Below are 16,331 nucleotides of genomic sequence, written 5' to 3'. Positions count from 1 at the left end.
ATAGTCTCTACATACATACTAAAGTACTGAGTATGTACTTTAACCACTGGTGAAGCTTGTTACAACCTCCACGTAAAATCTGAAAGTCATGCATATTTGAAATCTCTGTTTAAGCATCGGAAACTATTGGAGGATTTTATTTCATAGCTGCTAAGCCACTTTAAATCCCCATCAGTGCTAAAATCTCGCAAGTGTCAGCCCAGAATGATTTAACCCCTTGAGAATAAGGGTTCATTATAAAAAAAGGTAAGTATCTCTAGAGGCTCTACCTGAATGTGCATTTCATCTGCTACTACGACTGAAGAATTTCCTTTGCTAAACGCAATATGCTGGGGAAAAAAGCATTTTCTAGCGGTCTTGTAGGAAGCCAGAGGACAGGCAGTTGTTCCATCATAACCTGTTACTCTAAACTAGATAAGTACAAGGTGGTGGCTGTTTGGACCAAGCCCAGCTCTGGATGGGATGGGTGGCAGCAGCCTCAGTCCCTGCTCAATGTTGCATCCACATGTTTAACATCCTCCCCAGCAAAGAGAAAATGAGTTTGTCTCACACACCCTTGGCTTGTGCACGAGTGAGTGTTGATCGGTGGAGAGGAGAACCCAGCCTTTGAGAAGCTGCGGATGCTCTCCAGGAAGATCCCTCTTTCCCTTCGCCCCATTCGCAATAACGGCTAACAAAATCGTAAAGCTGCAATGAAACTGGGTTTCTTCCATTGGATTGATTAAGAATTTACGATTTCTTAGCTTAAAAAGCCGCAACGCACGTTAGTGTTTGATTCACAGGGACCCCGTTTCAGTGTCCTCTCCCACCAGGATGCGAAAACCGTACACAAAGCAGATAGGCTGTCCCAAGCACTAAGGCCAAAATACACTCAAAGTAGTAAATAAATACACATAAAACAACTCTAAAAATCGGAAATTAACAGCACTGATTGTTTAGAATGACAATCCATCTTATTACATTAATCTTCACATTTTAGCATCTTTTCAACCACTATACAAAGCTGCTGAAGTTACTCTTTAAACCAGCCATACAACAGCACAAAGCACTATATTTTTTTATATTTTTTTTTCTCTTTTTTTTTGGCAAAGTAACTTGCTTTCAGAATATAATGCACTTTCAAATCACAGTTTACACACGGCAGGTGTGTCGTGCTAATACAACATCCTCTGTTTCTTCTCTCACCACATGCCACCAGGAGCAAGACACCTCAGGGACCTTCCCTAGTTTCAATTGCTCTCTTAAATCCTTCCCATAACAGTGTATTCCACACAGCCTCACTGGGGTCAGCTGCTCCTCACTTCTGCCTCAGCACTGACATGTTTATTGCATTAATCTGGTCTTCAGGATAAGCCACATCAGTCTGCTGTGCGTATAGAGCAGCAGATGTTACATGCTCCACACTTACCCCTTTGCAAGCATCTCAGGAGCATTTATCTGCTCCTTTTACATCCTCCTGTTTATTTTTTCCCTGCTTACTTCCTTCCTGCTTTTATCAGCAGAATCCACATTAGATATCTGAAGAGGAAGAAAGACAACATTTGTATTCTCCAAGCCCATGCACTGACTTTCCACTCCCATGGAAACTCCAGATTCTTCCCCCCACCTTGCAAAAATATGGCTCAGTACATGGAACAGACACAAAGGGAAAACTAATCCGTCTAGAGAAAAAACAGCAAAGCCTGTGTTTCTGTGGAAGTCCCCGTTTTCTTCTCCCTGAAGACCTCCTCGTTTGGAGGCTGGGACTTGGAGCCATATGTGGACTGAAACAGGAGAGAGCACAGGCTGGATCCCACTGTCCCCACAGAGGACTCAGCAAACCTCTGCAAACCCCACACAAAAGCCGGGACTGCCTCAAGCCCAGCGCATTCCACTGCCGCTGCCTCAGGCTAGTGCCAGCTCAGCCTGAGTCCCAAAGCAGCCGGAGCTCAGGCACCGGCTGTGCAGTCATGATCACTACAAAGACACATAATACACCTGTGTGCGTTTGGTCTATACCCAAACCTAATGTTTCTCAAGATTTACAGCCTAAAGAGTGGTTTCCTCTCTAGCAGCTTGACCCCAGCTCTCCAGCTACCTGCACACATAACGCCTTTTGTACACTACATCCAACACCTTTTTGTCTTGCACATCGTAGGAACAGCCACCACGTTATACCGGTTCTTGTGCACAGCCCACACCTCCTACCCAGCCAAAACCGCTGCTGGCTCATTCTGAAATACAGCAAGGCACTTTGATGGACATTCAAGACTTTGTGCATGCACAGGCAGGATGCAAATCAACCCTCTCCTCACACCAGCTTGTAAATGTGGACCTCAGCAATCTCCTAAGCGAGGGTGACCATGGCACAGAGCCCATCATCTGGCCTGCAAAGAGCAGCAACACAGAGGGAACAGAGCAACTTCCTTAGAGCTTCAGAACAGTTACAAAAGTCTGCATTTTACTTCAGTGCTTTACAGAAGTACTTCTTCCTCTCTGGGAAAGAAATCTTTGCTAGTCACATTGCACGTGTTAAAACATATCAGGTAAAAATCAGCAGTAACGTCTGTAGGAACACAGCAGAGAAAGAACGATATGAAAAATCCCAAAGCAAACAAGTCCTCCTTGAGAAGCTAAGGGTCAAGTGGAGAATTTACCAACAATGTTCCCACTCCCACAATCGTAAACGTCAGGGATCATCTCCCAGAAAACGCACAGGTAAAACAGGTACATATGTTGCCCTATTCAAGAAAATTGGGCAATAATCTGGGCCCAGGCAGTTCGTGGTTTACATGACACATTAAAAAGAATAATAATAAAAAGAACAGGAAGGTGGAACAAAGAAGAAATTCAAACCATAAGCTGGCAAGTGGTCCTGGATCCATCCCAGCAAACACTACTGGCTACAAAAAGCAGAAGGTCCCACCAGGTTGCTGTGTGTTGAAATAGTCTTGCTGCCACTGCTGAGCACTGCAGGTAGTTTTATCCATCTCTGGGAGGAAAAAGGTCCTTGTACAAAGCTGTTTTCCTCCCCGGACATCAGACGAGCTCCTCCAGTGACTCGTTTTCACCAGGCAGCGTTCCATTCATCTCGGGAGAAGTCTCAGTGCCCAGATATCCCAAGAGGATCTCACTGCGCCGCCGCGACAGCTGCAAAATGTCTTCTGCCAACGACTGCACTGTTGTGTATCTCACGTTGTCCAGATCAAACATGTCCTTCAGATATTGTACTATCTGGTGCTGAGAAGAAAAAAGGAAGGTTTACAGTAGTGTGACCTCCTACCTGCCAATACCAGCTGCTCGGACTGCAGCAAGCAGAGAACCCCAGAGGGAATTTTGCATATCTACCATCCAAGCAAAGATCTGCTTTAGGCTGGGTATTACTTTTGCGGCTAAATCCCCTCATGCCTCTGAAACAGGACAGCGGAGCTCCAAGTTAGGAATGCATTGCTGATGTCCATGGTAATATCCATGCAAACATTTACTGAATGAAAACAGCCTCTCATAATATTATTTACAAGAACAAGAGGATTTAGGCTTTCAGATCAAAAACGTAACTTGTAAGATCCCACGTACTCTTAGACAACACATTCTTTCAGCATAAGCAACCATAATCTTTCCTGCTACTGGTGGTATAAACTGATCTCATCACACAGTTTTGCTATAATCTACAGTAAATGGTGCTAGGAATTCTTACCAATCTGCATCTCAAAACCCAGTGATTTTTAGAAGGCTTTTGTACAGAGCCAAGTTTCTTAATGCCACATCAGTCACCAAAAGCACACATTTGCAGCTTTAAGCCAGAAGACAGCAGATTATGTACAGAAAATCCATCTTACCTTGAAGAAACTGCAGACTTCAGATAGCTGCTGCTTGGGCCCCAGAAAACCAAAGGCTAGAACAGGACTGACATGCTCCGATACGGAGTAGAAATGAGAGATAAAGCCATCTGGTACCTGCCGCAGGGAAGGGAAGAGCCGGTCATTTTGGTTCTCAGACAGAATTAGCAGCTTGTTCCCTATCAACTACCAAATTCGATGCCAGAAAGCACCGTGCAGCAGTAACTGAAGCTAAGAGCTACTTAGGAACACCTCTTCCTGCAGAATTACATTTATCTTTCAGATCCCTTGAAGGATGACTAGAGCTTTCCTATCCTCATGTTTCTAAACTACTGTTTCAGGAGGAAAATAAATAGAAGAAAATGGAAGGCAGCCATCAGGCAGTCTTTACAGACTATAATCTCCTGACCAAGCTAGGAAAGCGCATGTGAATATCCAAGACAGAGCTCCCAACGCTCTCATTTCTCTTTGTCCCATCTTACAAGGGAAACCCAGTTGTACCAGCTGGTTGTGGGACAGGAAACTCGCCAAAGGCCACAAACCCTGTGGCAGAACTGGGGTTGTGAAGTGGCGGCTTCCTGTTCCCCAGGTCCGTGAACTCATCTGCTGTGGTATTTTACAAAGCCACAGATTTCAGGGAAACGCGGCGAGTAGCAGCTGGTCAGCACTCAGCGCTGGGCAACAGAGAAGCCCGCAGGGAAACTACAATTCGCCTTGTTGCGCGGTGTCTGTGACCACTCCTACGCTACTGCGAGCAGGGGGAGGGAATACCAGACAGGCAATGTTGCCTTTTGAATCCTCACATTAAGAAAAAGGGAGAATAAACTCAAGACTGATTCAATAAAACACCAGCACGGCACTGGAGCAATGACAGCTGGACCTCAGAGCTCTAAAGCGTCACAAAGAATGCGATTCAGTTCAGTCTCATAACACTCAGATCTTGTATTTTGTCAAGATGTAGCTGTTATCTTTTCAGCTTCAAATACGTTAGATTCTTCCCCTTTTAATTAATTTTGCTTACCATCAAAAGCCTCCTTTTTGCTTTCAGAACTGACCAGCAGGCGGTTGCTAGAGCCTACAATTAATGAAGAGAAACCATCAGTTAACAGGATTACTTTAAAAAACAAACAAACAAACAACACAAAAACCAGTTCACCAGCACATTGCCATCACAATACCTAAGCAGTGGCCCTTTTGGGCCAACAACTCTAAAATGACTGACAAAACTAAGTGAACTGGAAGCAGATTTGGACACTCCAGACCTGTTCCAGAGAAGCCAAAGTGTTTTTGAAGATTGCTAATATGATCCAGCATCGTTGCCAACCACCCCAGCAAGCAGCCTGTGGGCAGACAGCTGTTAAAAGGTGCCTCCCAACCACCCTCTTCTCAGTCTATGAAACCAATCAGTCTTAAATGCTAAAGTGCTGTTCTTTGAGCCTCCATGTCTGCTGAGGTACCACCAGAATGAATGGCCAGGTGCAAAAAAAACCCAACTCCACACATTTTTCCCTACATTTTGATCCTCTTATTCTCATTCATGAAAATACACACTGCCATCTTTTAACACCTCCGTGGCATCGCTGATAAAGGCCGCTAGAGAAATAAGTCTATTGAAGCTAACCAGCTGCTTTCGAAATAAGGAAAGCTTTCTTGTAAACCATTTACATGTACCAAAAGATTGTTGTTTAGAACTTCGGGAAAGCATGGTATTTCTACAGAGAAAATTCAGCTCGGCCAGGACAGCAGAGGTTAAACTCCTTCCAAGCGTCAGCACCGAGATCTCAGGCTCGGCACAAGGGCTCCCGCTGAACGTACCGTCTCCTTGAAGCTGTCGGAGAGCCAGCGGTTGCGCAGCACGGCCAGCACGGAGGATGGGGGGTTCTCCAGGTCCTCAAAAGCATCCATGAGGATGAAGTCCAGCACAATATCAAAGAAACTCATGCACACCACCTGTCAGAGAGCAGAACAGTCTGGGAAGGGAACAGCTTTACTCTTTTGCTTTGAAGTGACACAACGTAATGAGCTGAAGTTGGTCACCAAGGCACGAAGACTGAGCTGTGTACGCTCAGTTCCTGGCCAAGAGACTTATTAATCCTGCATCCAGGAAAAGCCCAGTCAAAAGGCAAACAAATCTTACAGACCTACAGGCAGTAGCTTGTGCCCTCTAGAAGAAGTTGGGGGGTTGGGTTTTGTGTGCTTGTTCATTTTTGTTGGGTTTGGTTTTAGCCATAGTAGTGCTGATGGCAAGATTCGCCACGAAGTTTAAACACCCCAACAGCCACTTTTACCCTCGCCCTCCCCAACAATATACATTTGCAAAATAATCATATTTCAGCAGCAGTTTTTTCACTCCTGGGCTGCTCCTACATGTTCATAAACCCCCAGCTCCTCTGCAACTTTCTAGAGAGAACATCTTTACCAACCCCTCTTCCCTCCAGCTCCTGCTGAGTGGTCGGCCAGGTCTCTTGCTTCAGCGCGTAACGCAGCATCTCCTCGTAGCTTTCCAGAAAAGCTTTGGGATTCTAGAAGAGCAGAGAAACAAAACACTTCAGAAGGTACAACAAACAGTTGTGGGCACATTTCACCAGAGTTTGACTGCTCTAGACTAGACTGGACTAGATGATCTTTTGAGGTCCCTTCCAATCCCACACATACTGTGATACTGTGCTCTGTTTTGAGCTAACATCAACATCAATGCATCAAATAGTCACAGGCATACAGATGAATTTTCTCCTTCCAAGACGCTGGAAAAATCTCTAGGTTGGGATGGAGGAATGAGTTTCTCTGTGCTCACAAGATGCAGCTGAGTTGTTACATAAACATCCTACCTTTTGAGCTTTTGTCATCAGTCCTATCACCATTTGCTTCCCAACCTCCCCAAAAAACAGTTGATTGCTTTCATCCTCCAGCAGCTCCTGTAAAGGGAACACAAGAAGTCTCCGGTGAACGCCTACGCCCACATGAATTCTGACTTTGAAGAAAAAAGGACAGGATGCAAAGTGGTGCAGTGCTGCATACATCACTATCATTAACCTTTAATAAGCTGGAGTCCAGAAAACAAAACTGCTCTCTTCAGGAAGTTTAAAATTAGGCTGAAAGACTGGAAGCAGCAACAACAGAGGTGCAGGAGCCACAGAGTGGCGGGGGGCCAGGCACAAAAGCTGCTGTTTGGACTCTAGACACACGTTGCCAGGATGTGGGTCATAGTACGGAGAAGAAAACCTTACCCTCCCACTTCAGACATTTGACTCCAGCCCAGTGAAAAGCTCTTAAATGGGGGCAGCAGCTCCTGGGCAGCTTTGAAATTACCAGATTTTCACTTCCCAGAACTAATCCAGCATCACTGGCCACGAAACCACCACTCAAACTGGGCATGGGGCCCAGGGGATCCTCCCCATCTCCAAATCAAATCAAGCGGGATGGAATTACAGAGTTCAGCGAGGGGAGCTTGAGCTGCTGCTGCAGTTATTTGCTCTGGAGGCACAAAGACTTTACCCCTGCGCAGGCAGAAGAGAACGTGCTACTGGCAGCAACGTGCAGGAACCCGGGAGCCTCGAGCCGCTCTCACCTGGAAGGCCTGCCTGACGCAATGCAGCTTCGCGAGGAAATCCTGGTCGCTGTAGCAGCCCAGGAGCTCTGTCCTAGAGGGGAAGGGCAAGGATTGTATAAGTTTTTGTTCTCCTGATGTCTGTGCTCCTAAAAACTACGCTCCTCTCAAAAAATAATTCCCAGTCTGTGCCTAGGAGAAAGTAACAACTGCATCCCCTTCACACAGCTTCCTGGGGACACCAGCACCTCTGCAAAGGCTGTTACAGCACAGGATGATGCCAGCCACACAGAACAGCCACACTCCTCATTTCCTGGGACAATTACCCTGTCTTAACATGTCCCAAAAACTGGGGCAAGTGCCCTGGGAAGTCGGAAGCAGTGGGAAGGGTGCTAAGGGTTTCCACCCCAAGGGTTTATTCTGCTTATAGGGCAGCTCAAAGGGCAAATAATGTGTTCACGCTGCTCAAAGGAGCTTCGACACAAGGACCCACAACTCCAGCTGGTGCTTCACCTCAGCGTCCGGCACGCAACTTTCCCTTCTTTCACTAACTGCAGAGCTTCTTCGTATGCTGCTGCTGCTGGCTTAGAGAGGTGGAATGGCATGTCCTCAAACTGGAGAGAGTCGAAGAGCTGTAGGGGTGGCAAGAGGCAGGGGAAGAACAAAATGGTCTCATCAAATATTTGCAAATACTCAGAAATTGCATACAAGCATGACGGGCCCTCTTTAGCTGGCCAACTTTTGTCAGCCCTGATTATTTCACACTAAGATATTTCTTTTCCCGCCAGTTTCAGAGCTGTTTCAGCTCTGACACAGCTCAATATCCCTTAAAATTCACTCAACCAAGCCACACTACATTAGATTTACAGTACTTTCCTAGCCGTTATGGCACATTATCTACAGTAGACAGGAAAATGACATGGAAATGCTGGTTGGCAAGGGCTGCGCCACGCCCCTAATGAAACAGCTTTTCCTAATATCCACCATGAACCTCCCAAATTGGGGCTGTTGCTCCATGTCATATCATCTTCCTTTGCCAAGATGTGTTTGGCTCCCCTGCCTTTGCGGTTCCCTTCCAAGCAGCTGGACTGCTACACACAGCTGGAACTTGTCACCTCTGCTGCAGAGAAGAAGGAATCCTCAGAAATGGAGCTGTCTTCATCATCCGTCCGAAGCCGCAACGACCCGTCCGTCAGCGGAAGCATTAAAGCCTTCTCTGGAGGAGAGGAAGTGTTGGCGTTTATGGACTCTTAGCCAATGTGCTCTCCCTCCCACCCCAAAACCAGCACCTTGGCACCTCTTCATTGCCTAGCTTACAGAAAAGACGTAAAATCAGAAAAGAAACTGGCCTTCTAATGCATTTCGAAGGCAGCTGCCGTACCCAGATCCAGCAGCATGCTGTCCGACGGCAGCGAAGACCCGAACTCCTCCTGGAGGTGGTAGGCTCGGTGCAAGAGGGACTCCAGCTTCTCGGCGAACTCCCTTTTCTGGGACTCCTCCTTGAACACACAGAAATGCCACCCTTAGCCAGCTGGGCAGACTGACTGACAGCACAAACGTGGAAGGAAATTTTCAGTAACATGGGATTTAAATCCTACAATGCAGCTAATAGTGCAAGGGGAGGAAAGCTTCTACACAGCCTATTCAAAACCTCTGGCTTTTTAGCTCTACAACTTTGTTTTCCTGTTGAAAAAGGAAGAAAGAACTTAGGAACTTTAACCTGCCATCCAGAAAAACAGGTATTTTAATGAGTTGGAGATAACTCAATTCTCCTGGTTTGTGACTTTAGCCTAATTTCAAAAGAGAATCACATCAGAAAATCTGTGTTGAATACAACAGAGTATCCAAAACTGGATAACAGAGTCAGAGTCCTTGGATTAAGGTGCCAGGCATAAGCAAAGGTTTAAAGCAGTACAGGATGACTAAAAAAAGGGAGGAAAAATAAGACTTACACAGCATCTTGCGTTCATGCCCCTGTGTCTGCATGAATATCTCACCCAGAAGACAGAAGCATTAACAAGAAGCATAAAATCTATTTGGATAATGAATCAACTGGTTTTAAGTCAGTTTTAGAAATACTCTAAGACTCTTGAAGGAGAGACAAACAAGAGAATCCAGATTTGACTTGGATAAATATTATCTGCCACAGAAAATAAATATCCCACACACTTACTATGCCATGCCCTGTTTATAAGAGGCCAGGAACACTGTTTACCAGCAAGAACTCCTGCAGAGCTGGGAGTTCAGCTCCTTTGACAGTCCCGAGCTACAGCTGCTCTCTTTAGTTTTTTGATTATCACCGAGCCTTCCAGTCTGATCTCCTCTTATCAGAGGCCTTCCCTGCACAGTCCTCAAGTCCAAGCCAACAAGGTGTTATCCTAAAACACTTGTTTCTATAGCTGTAGGCAGAAGGAGTTACACGTCTCCCTGCCCCACCTGCTCAGTGAGCACGGGCGTATGTAGCTCCTACCAAATCACCGTGTCACTTCATTCGTTAACACAAGTCAGCCTCTGCTTCTGCAGCTCCCTGGGACGTGACAGTGGCCATCAAGATCTCCACTTTTGCACGTGTTAGAAAGTTACAGACAAAATGCTCTTTTCTTCCTCTGCGGCGCTGTATTTGTTACAGCCTTTTCCTACCTCTACTGCTGCTGGAGAACTTGGTGACAGTGACTGACACGATGCTGGAAGGTGGGTTGAAAAGCTGGGGAATGAGGGGGCGAGACTTATTTAAAGGAAAAAATATTAAAAACACCCACTCACATAGCATAAGGAAGCCACAGATACAGACAGCTCTTAAACAGAGTCTGGCCCAACTCTGCCCTTAATTTCCAACTCTTTTAACCTCCTACTTACTGCTTCCAGCACTCAGGCTGCTCTTTCAGCATGTTCCCCAGCTGGCAAATGCAAGGGAAAAGAGGGGACCTACCTCTGGGATGTTCTCAGCCATGCTCTCCTGCTGTTTCTTGCTGTCCCAGGGCACAGGGGTGCTGGTGCTGGCACTGTCCCTCTGCCTGATGGTCAGCGCCTGCTCCCACTTCTGCAGCGCCTCCTCAAACAGCTCCATGCCTGGCAACGCAACCAAATACACACTGTGAGTGTTCCAGGCCACTCACGAACAAAGCGATACAGCACAAGTCTTTGCTCGCTCAGACAATCCAGCCAAGAGGAAACCCTCACCCCAACTGATAAGGAAGAATAAATGTATTCTATTTCTTTCCCTTTTAAATATGGTTTAATTTGGATTCAAAGTTAAGGAGAACATCCCCAAACTAGTTAAAACATCAGCCACGTTACTTCCAAAATACTGTTCTCCGCACAAGGTGAGCCTGTCACTCAAGGAACAGTATTTTGTAAGTAAATTATTCACTGAGAAAACGGGATTTTTACAACTAGCCAGTGACTGAGTTTAAGTCGAGAATGGGAAAGAGCTTTCTGCCAGAACTCTCCATTGAGCTGCAGATGCTCTATGTCAATTTACACCCTCTTTTTGCTCTCACAGTGATAAACACCCCCCCACCAAGGGCGATGTTACCCTTGTGCTACCTTGAATGTAGAGGCTTTCTGCGCTGCAGTCACCAATGGTTCCAGCATCCCCCATCGCCTGGGCGTCCCACATCCCCGCTGATGCTGGCACTGGACTCGAAGAGTTGACTGCTACCATCTGCAGGAAAGGCACAGAGAACAGCAAACACCTTTTGAGTTCTCTCCAAGGGCAGCAGTGTTAAGATCACACAAACACCACCAGTAGTTAAATCTGAATGATCAGCCATTTCCCTGTATCGTGTTCACCATTGTGCTCCCCAGTATGGGTATCTCCTGCCTGGGAAGGGAACAAGGGTTACCGGCCCCCTCCTGGCTGGGTTCACACTTAGCAGGGTGCTGAGAGGGGAGGTGAGAAGCCCTCTCCTTCTCCACCCAGCACCACAGCAGCTTATCTTCCCAACCAATTCACACTGAAGCTTCATTAGGAAAGGCCAAGCTGTACAGGAGCGCCAGGAGAGCACGGGTGGAGGCAACAGCTGGAGAAAGCTCCAAAGCAATCACTACAAAGGCACAAGGATTGTCATAGAAAGTTCACGTCAGCCCCAGCTGCCTCCGCAAAAACTCCTGGAAGGGGGGGAAGTGACCATAATCCAAACAAAGGAACAGATTAGCAGCAAAAACACAGCTGAGAACTTTGGCCAGGGGGATCCCTGCTCTTTTCTTTGTAACCAAACCCTCTCCTGGGAGGCCTGAGCACTCAGATCCACATGATGAATTGGCAGCTTTCTCCAATTTCACACTAGTGCATAAATGTTTTTTCAAGTCAGACCCAATAAAGTGCTGGTTTCAAACGCTATCAATGACCAGTGTTTTTATATTGGAGAAAGACATCCAAATGTGAACCTGATGCTAGAGAAAAGCTACCATAATCATGTGACAGATGAATTCTTGCCCTGCCTCCACTGATTAATCTTGGTGGAGTGTTAATAAATCACTTTGAGATCGAGAACTGCTGATTTATTTCCTAGAGGGCAGAGAAGAACCCCAGGAAGCAGATGAGAGAACACACAGAAACTGCTGCTGTGTGAAGGATGAGCTGTTTTCCCATCAAGTAACGTGAAAGCAGCGAGTACAGTGTCACGGACACAACCAAAGGGCTAGGGGAACAGATCCCTCTCTGTGTGGATATCTCCACACATGAACCAGCAGTAGAAAAAGGAATTCAGATATTTTTTTAAATCAAATGAGAAACAGAGTTCGGCAATACAAAACCCAGAGAGCATCTGTGGGAAGGAATTAAATAGAGTCCCTGCAGAGGGACAGAAGCCAGAGCAGGACACAGCTTGGCCCACACTGACACGTCCCATCATATCTCAGTTACCCCAGGGGAATACTGGTGCAGGGCTGCCGGGCCAGCACTGCCGCCTGCTGGAGACACACTTTGGCCAACATAGACTTTTGGTAACTTTTTGGTACTTTAACCCTATACGACAAGAGAAAATACAGCAATGCCTGCACAAAATGCAGGGTTCTGCTGGCCAAAGGGCTGATTTTTCCCTCTTGTTGCCCCGGCAGCACTAACCAGGCACAGAGCCCAGGCGGGTGATGCCGAGGGGTGTTTTGCAGTGAGGCGCAGTGCATGGAACTGCAGAGCTTCGCTTGTGCTGCCCACTGCTCTAACAGCGGCACGCAAGGCTTTGAGCAATGCGGGATGTAAAACAGGTCTTGAAGCCACAAGCACTCCCCAGTCCTTCTGTGTTTGGCCTCACAAGAGGTGGGTATAAGCAGTGATGGCTTCTCCTGGCTGGTTAAGCCTGAATTACCTGTGTTTATAGGCTGCTTTTGGCTTTGGAGGAGGTAGAATGACTAGGCTGTGTTTCCTGATAGGATCTATCCAATTTTGGTAGTTAACTTGGTTTTAACAACCAAGCAACCTGTGAGCAGCCCCAGCACAGGAGCTGCTGGGCCACCCAAACCTGTACCGCGGAGGGAAGAAAACAATCTCCCCATTGCTACCAGACCCTGTGACAACCCAGCCTTGCTCCTTGAGGGGGCAGAGAGAGCCCCGAGAACTCAGAGCCACATCCCACACACAAGTCCCTCCTGCAGCACCTCTTTGGCCAAAGGTGTGGGATTTACCCCGGGGCTCTCAGCCATGTGAAAATACCAAGTTCAAGCAGGCAACTCCAGACAGTTACTGCGAGGTTAATAGCAGAACCCGCCCTAAAATTATACCATAACTTGTTCTGCTCCAAAAGTTTGGCATTACCAATTGACCAGCACAAGCCCAAGGACTTGGTGATCTTGTTACAGGTATTGCACTCACATCTCCCATTCAGCCCAGCTGATAAGGTCCTTACCGAGACGAGGCTGTGGGAGGAACTGGAATGTTTGCTGGGCTCGATGGAGGAAATCCCGCTGAGCGTGTCATTGCTCTTGCTACCAGGACTCTGGACTCTCTTGCTGGAGTATCCTGCAGTTGGAAAGGTCACAGAAAAGCCAGGATTTTAGGCCTGGTTCATTGCAGCTGTGAATATGGAGGGGAACATCCCCCTGTTGAGTGTGACTGCGGATGGGCAAAGCAGCATCCAATACCTTGAAATGAGTCATAGATCTCCTATACGCTCTGTTTTACTCAGAGACACTAAGAAACCTATTATCAGTGGGGATCTGAGGCATGAATATTTACTCACTGCTTACAGATCACAGGAAGCAAGCAAAAGTGGAAAGTGTCAAGGAGAAACTCCTCCAGCTTCCCTCAGGCCAGGCAGAACACAGATGTTGCTCCCTTAGTTATTGTTAAAAACGCTTAAAGACTTTCATATGTTTCATAAAACAAATGCTTAAGCCCCAAAATGTTTTTCTGTGGATCTGGGTCAGTCTTACTGTAAAAAAATCAATAAAATCAGGTGAAGAAGCTGCCTGAGGCCCAGGAGCAGAGCTGGACGGACACTCCCGACTCCCCACCCTCCCCTCTGCACCCAGGACCCCTGGGTCAGGCATCATATTTGCATCACTGAGATCAATTCACAACCAGGTCACCGCATGCCCCGGGCTGTCATTATCGGGGGACGCATAGAGTGACAGGTCCACAGCTGCACTACACAAATGGCTTTGCTTTCCTCTCCCCACAGCTGTCAGGAACTTCCCATCGCTCCCTGTACACCCTCTTCGCTTCCTCACAAAAGGCTTTTGGGGATTTTGTCCCTTTTTTGCATGGCCAACCTTTCTTCACAGAGGAGACCCTCCTGGTTGGCAAAATGGGCACTGTGATCCCTCCAGGCTTAAAGCCGCACTTCTCCGGAGCGATCTGCTTCTTTCGACGGCGACGACGCTTCAGCTGATGAGCTGCAAGAGCCAACGCGACTGTCCCAAGAGCTGTAGCAAACAGCACCTTACGCAGGCCTGGAGAGAGCCGCAGCTGAGAGAAGACAGACTTTAAACACAAAAGATATGAAAGAGCAACAATGAAAAACCACTTCCACTACCCTTATTTGTTGTTTGTTTGCTTTTTTTAAAGCAGTCTTGAACATAAGACACTTCGGCATTCCTCCTCCCGCCCATAAAACACAGCCCCTGCTACACAACTAAGACTTTGCAGTGGAGAAACTGTGGAGCATCATTTTGACAGAACTTGGAGAACTTGGTCTCAGTCCTCATTACCAGAACATGCTGTCAAATTTGTACACAGCCTGTAACAGACGCAATCCAGGTTACCCAAATTCAGCTCTGAAACCCTGGTATGTAGCTGAGCTTTATTGCTCCAAGTGTTGCATTGCTACAAGTGGGAAATATATTGCTCTTACTTAAGATAAGTCTCTTTTTCAGCACCTTTGATGAAGAGAAAGGTTGAACCTGGGCATTCTCCTGGGGAGAGATGTGGGAAGCCCTTCTCTCCCCTCTCCAAGCCCACCCCGAGTATCTCTCTCCCACCACCCCAAACTCTCCACGCAATTCTTACAAACCCTCAAACTACCCAGGTCATCCAGCATCACCCTGTCACACTTCCATCCCTTACAGACAACCCACAAAGAGAACACCCAAGGAATCTAACAGAAATTCCCTTCCCGCTTGTTGTACCTGCCCGAACGTTGTGTAAACAAACACGGGGATCTCCGCCACGGTCATTGCCAAGGCCTGGATGATGGACATTCCCTCTGTCCTTCTAAACGCCATGTCTGCATGAGGATGTCGGCACCTCCGGGAGCCGCGAAGGGGAAGGGCACTTGTGGATGCTGTGTGAGCTGCTCGCAAAGAAATTCAACTTTTCTGTGGCATCTGGCTCAGAGTCCTGGGGCTGCCCTTCATCCAGCGATCCTCACCCTGCAAAAAGAGGAGAAAAATCAGCTGAGTGAACGCCTAACTTGTGCCTTCTTGTACTGCACTTCACAAACCACACACCAAGTCACTTGGAGCAGCAATGTTGCTAGAGCCAAGCAGCAGATCTAAGGCATATTCTCAGCAACCACAGCAATTTTTTCGCTTGTCCTACGAACCAAAGGGGCAAATTTCCAAACTGCTCTATAGCAGAAGCACCCTTGGATTCAATAGCAGCCAGAGATTTCCACATGCACCAGAAATGGCTGCACGTGGTTGGAGAAATTTTATTTGCAGTCTGCATACAAAAAAATTAGCACAAGTAACCATATGTATGCTTTCATTGTCAAAACTCTGCTTTCATACGGTGCATCAAAGACCAATCAAAGGCGGTTTGCCCAGGAGGTTTCAAGACTGCTTGAGTTTATGCAGAGAGCTGGGGAGGAGAGATGTACTTCATGTCAAGGACAGAGCTCCAGAAGAATGGACTGAAAACAGAGGGGGTCGTCTTTTAAACACCGCAAAATTATAAATCCTTTGGCCCCGCTCCCTGCCAGGCCAACCATCACAGCAAGCTGACCCCGCTCTGCACGAGGAGATACTCCTCTTACCTGCTATCCAGCCATGCCAGGCTCTGGCATCTCCCCACGGCAACAAGATAAACCCACGGTGGGTGTCACAGCCAAGTGGCAACCCCCCCATTCCTGGCTGACCGGAGCCTCACACCCCACAGCTCGTGGGCTGGTGTGACCCCGTGGGTTGGTGCCACCCCCTGGGCTGGTGTGACCCCCTGGGTTGGTGCCACCCCCTGGGCTGGTGTGACCCTGTGGGTTGGTGCCAACCCCTGGGCTGGTGTGACCCCGTGGGTTGGTGCCACCCCCTGGGCTGGTGTGACCCCCTGGGCTGGTGTGACCCCGTGGGCTGGTGCCACCCCCTGGGCTGGTGCCACCCCCTGGGCTGGTGCCACCCCCTGGGCTGGTGTGACCCTGTCCAGAAGTCACGTTTGAAATGGTCTCAGGGTCGCCACAGGGACCAGGCGCGGGTGACGGGCTCTCCACACAAGGTTAAACGCAACGTTGAGGCCAGAGCGGGGATAAGGAGAGCAAAGGGCATGAAACTTTGAGCTCAGAAAACAGTCCGGGGGTTACTAGAGTTGCCGGAGG

The 16,331-nt window shown here is 47.7% G+C and overlaps 1 protein-coding gene across 1 annotated transcript; it reads right to left on the bottom strand.

The window, feature by feature from the left end:
• Nucleotides 1–3,018: 3,018 nt before the first annotated feature.
• On the bottom strand, nt 3,019–15,027 carry MIGA2 (mitoguardin 2; the record flags this gene model as incomplete). The annotated part of the gene is made up of 15 exons (XM_080355745.1): nt 3,019–3,219; nt 3,819–3,935; nt 4,840–4,893; nt 5,634–5,768; nt 6,242–6,340; nt 6,647–6,733; nt 7,387–7,459; nt 7,879–7,997; nt 8,481–8,581; nt 8,747–8,864; nt 10,295–10,434; nt 10,912–11,029; nt 13,212–13,324; nt 14,077–14,287; nt 14,932–15,027. The coding sequence occupies 15 exons, from the start codon at nt 15,025–15,027 to the stop codon at nt 3,019–3,021; spliced, it is 1,782 nt and encodes a 593-aa protein (XP_080211871.1).
• Nucleotides 15,028–16,331: the final 1,304 nt, after the last annotated feature.

Source organism: Nesoenas mayeri, assembly GCF_963082525.1.
Source record: "Nesoenas mayeri genome assembly, chromosome: 18".
Classification (NCBI taxonomy): domain Eukaryota; kingdom Metazoa; phylum Chordata; class Aves; order Columbiformes; family Columbidae; genus Nesoenas; species Nesoenas mayeri.
Note: the sequence above shows the minus strand (reverse complement) of the source record. Positions and strands in the feature narration are given on the sequence as shown.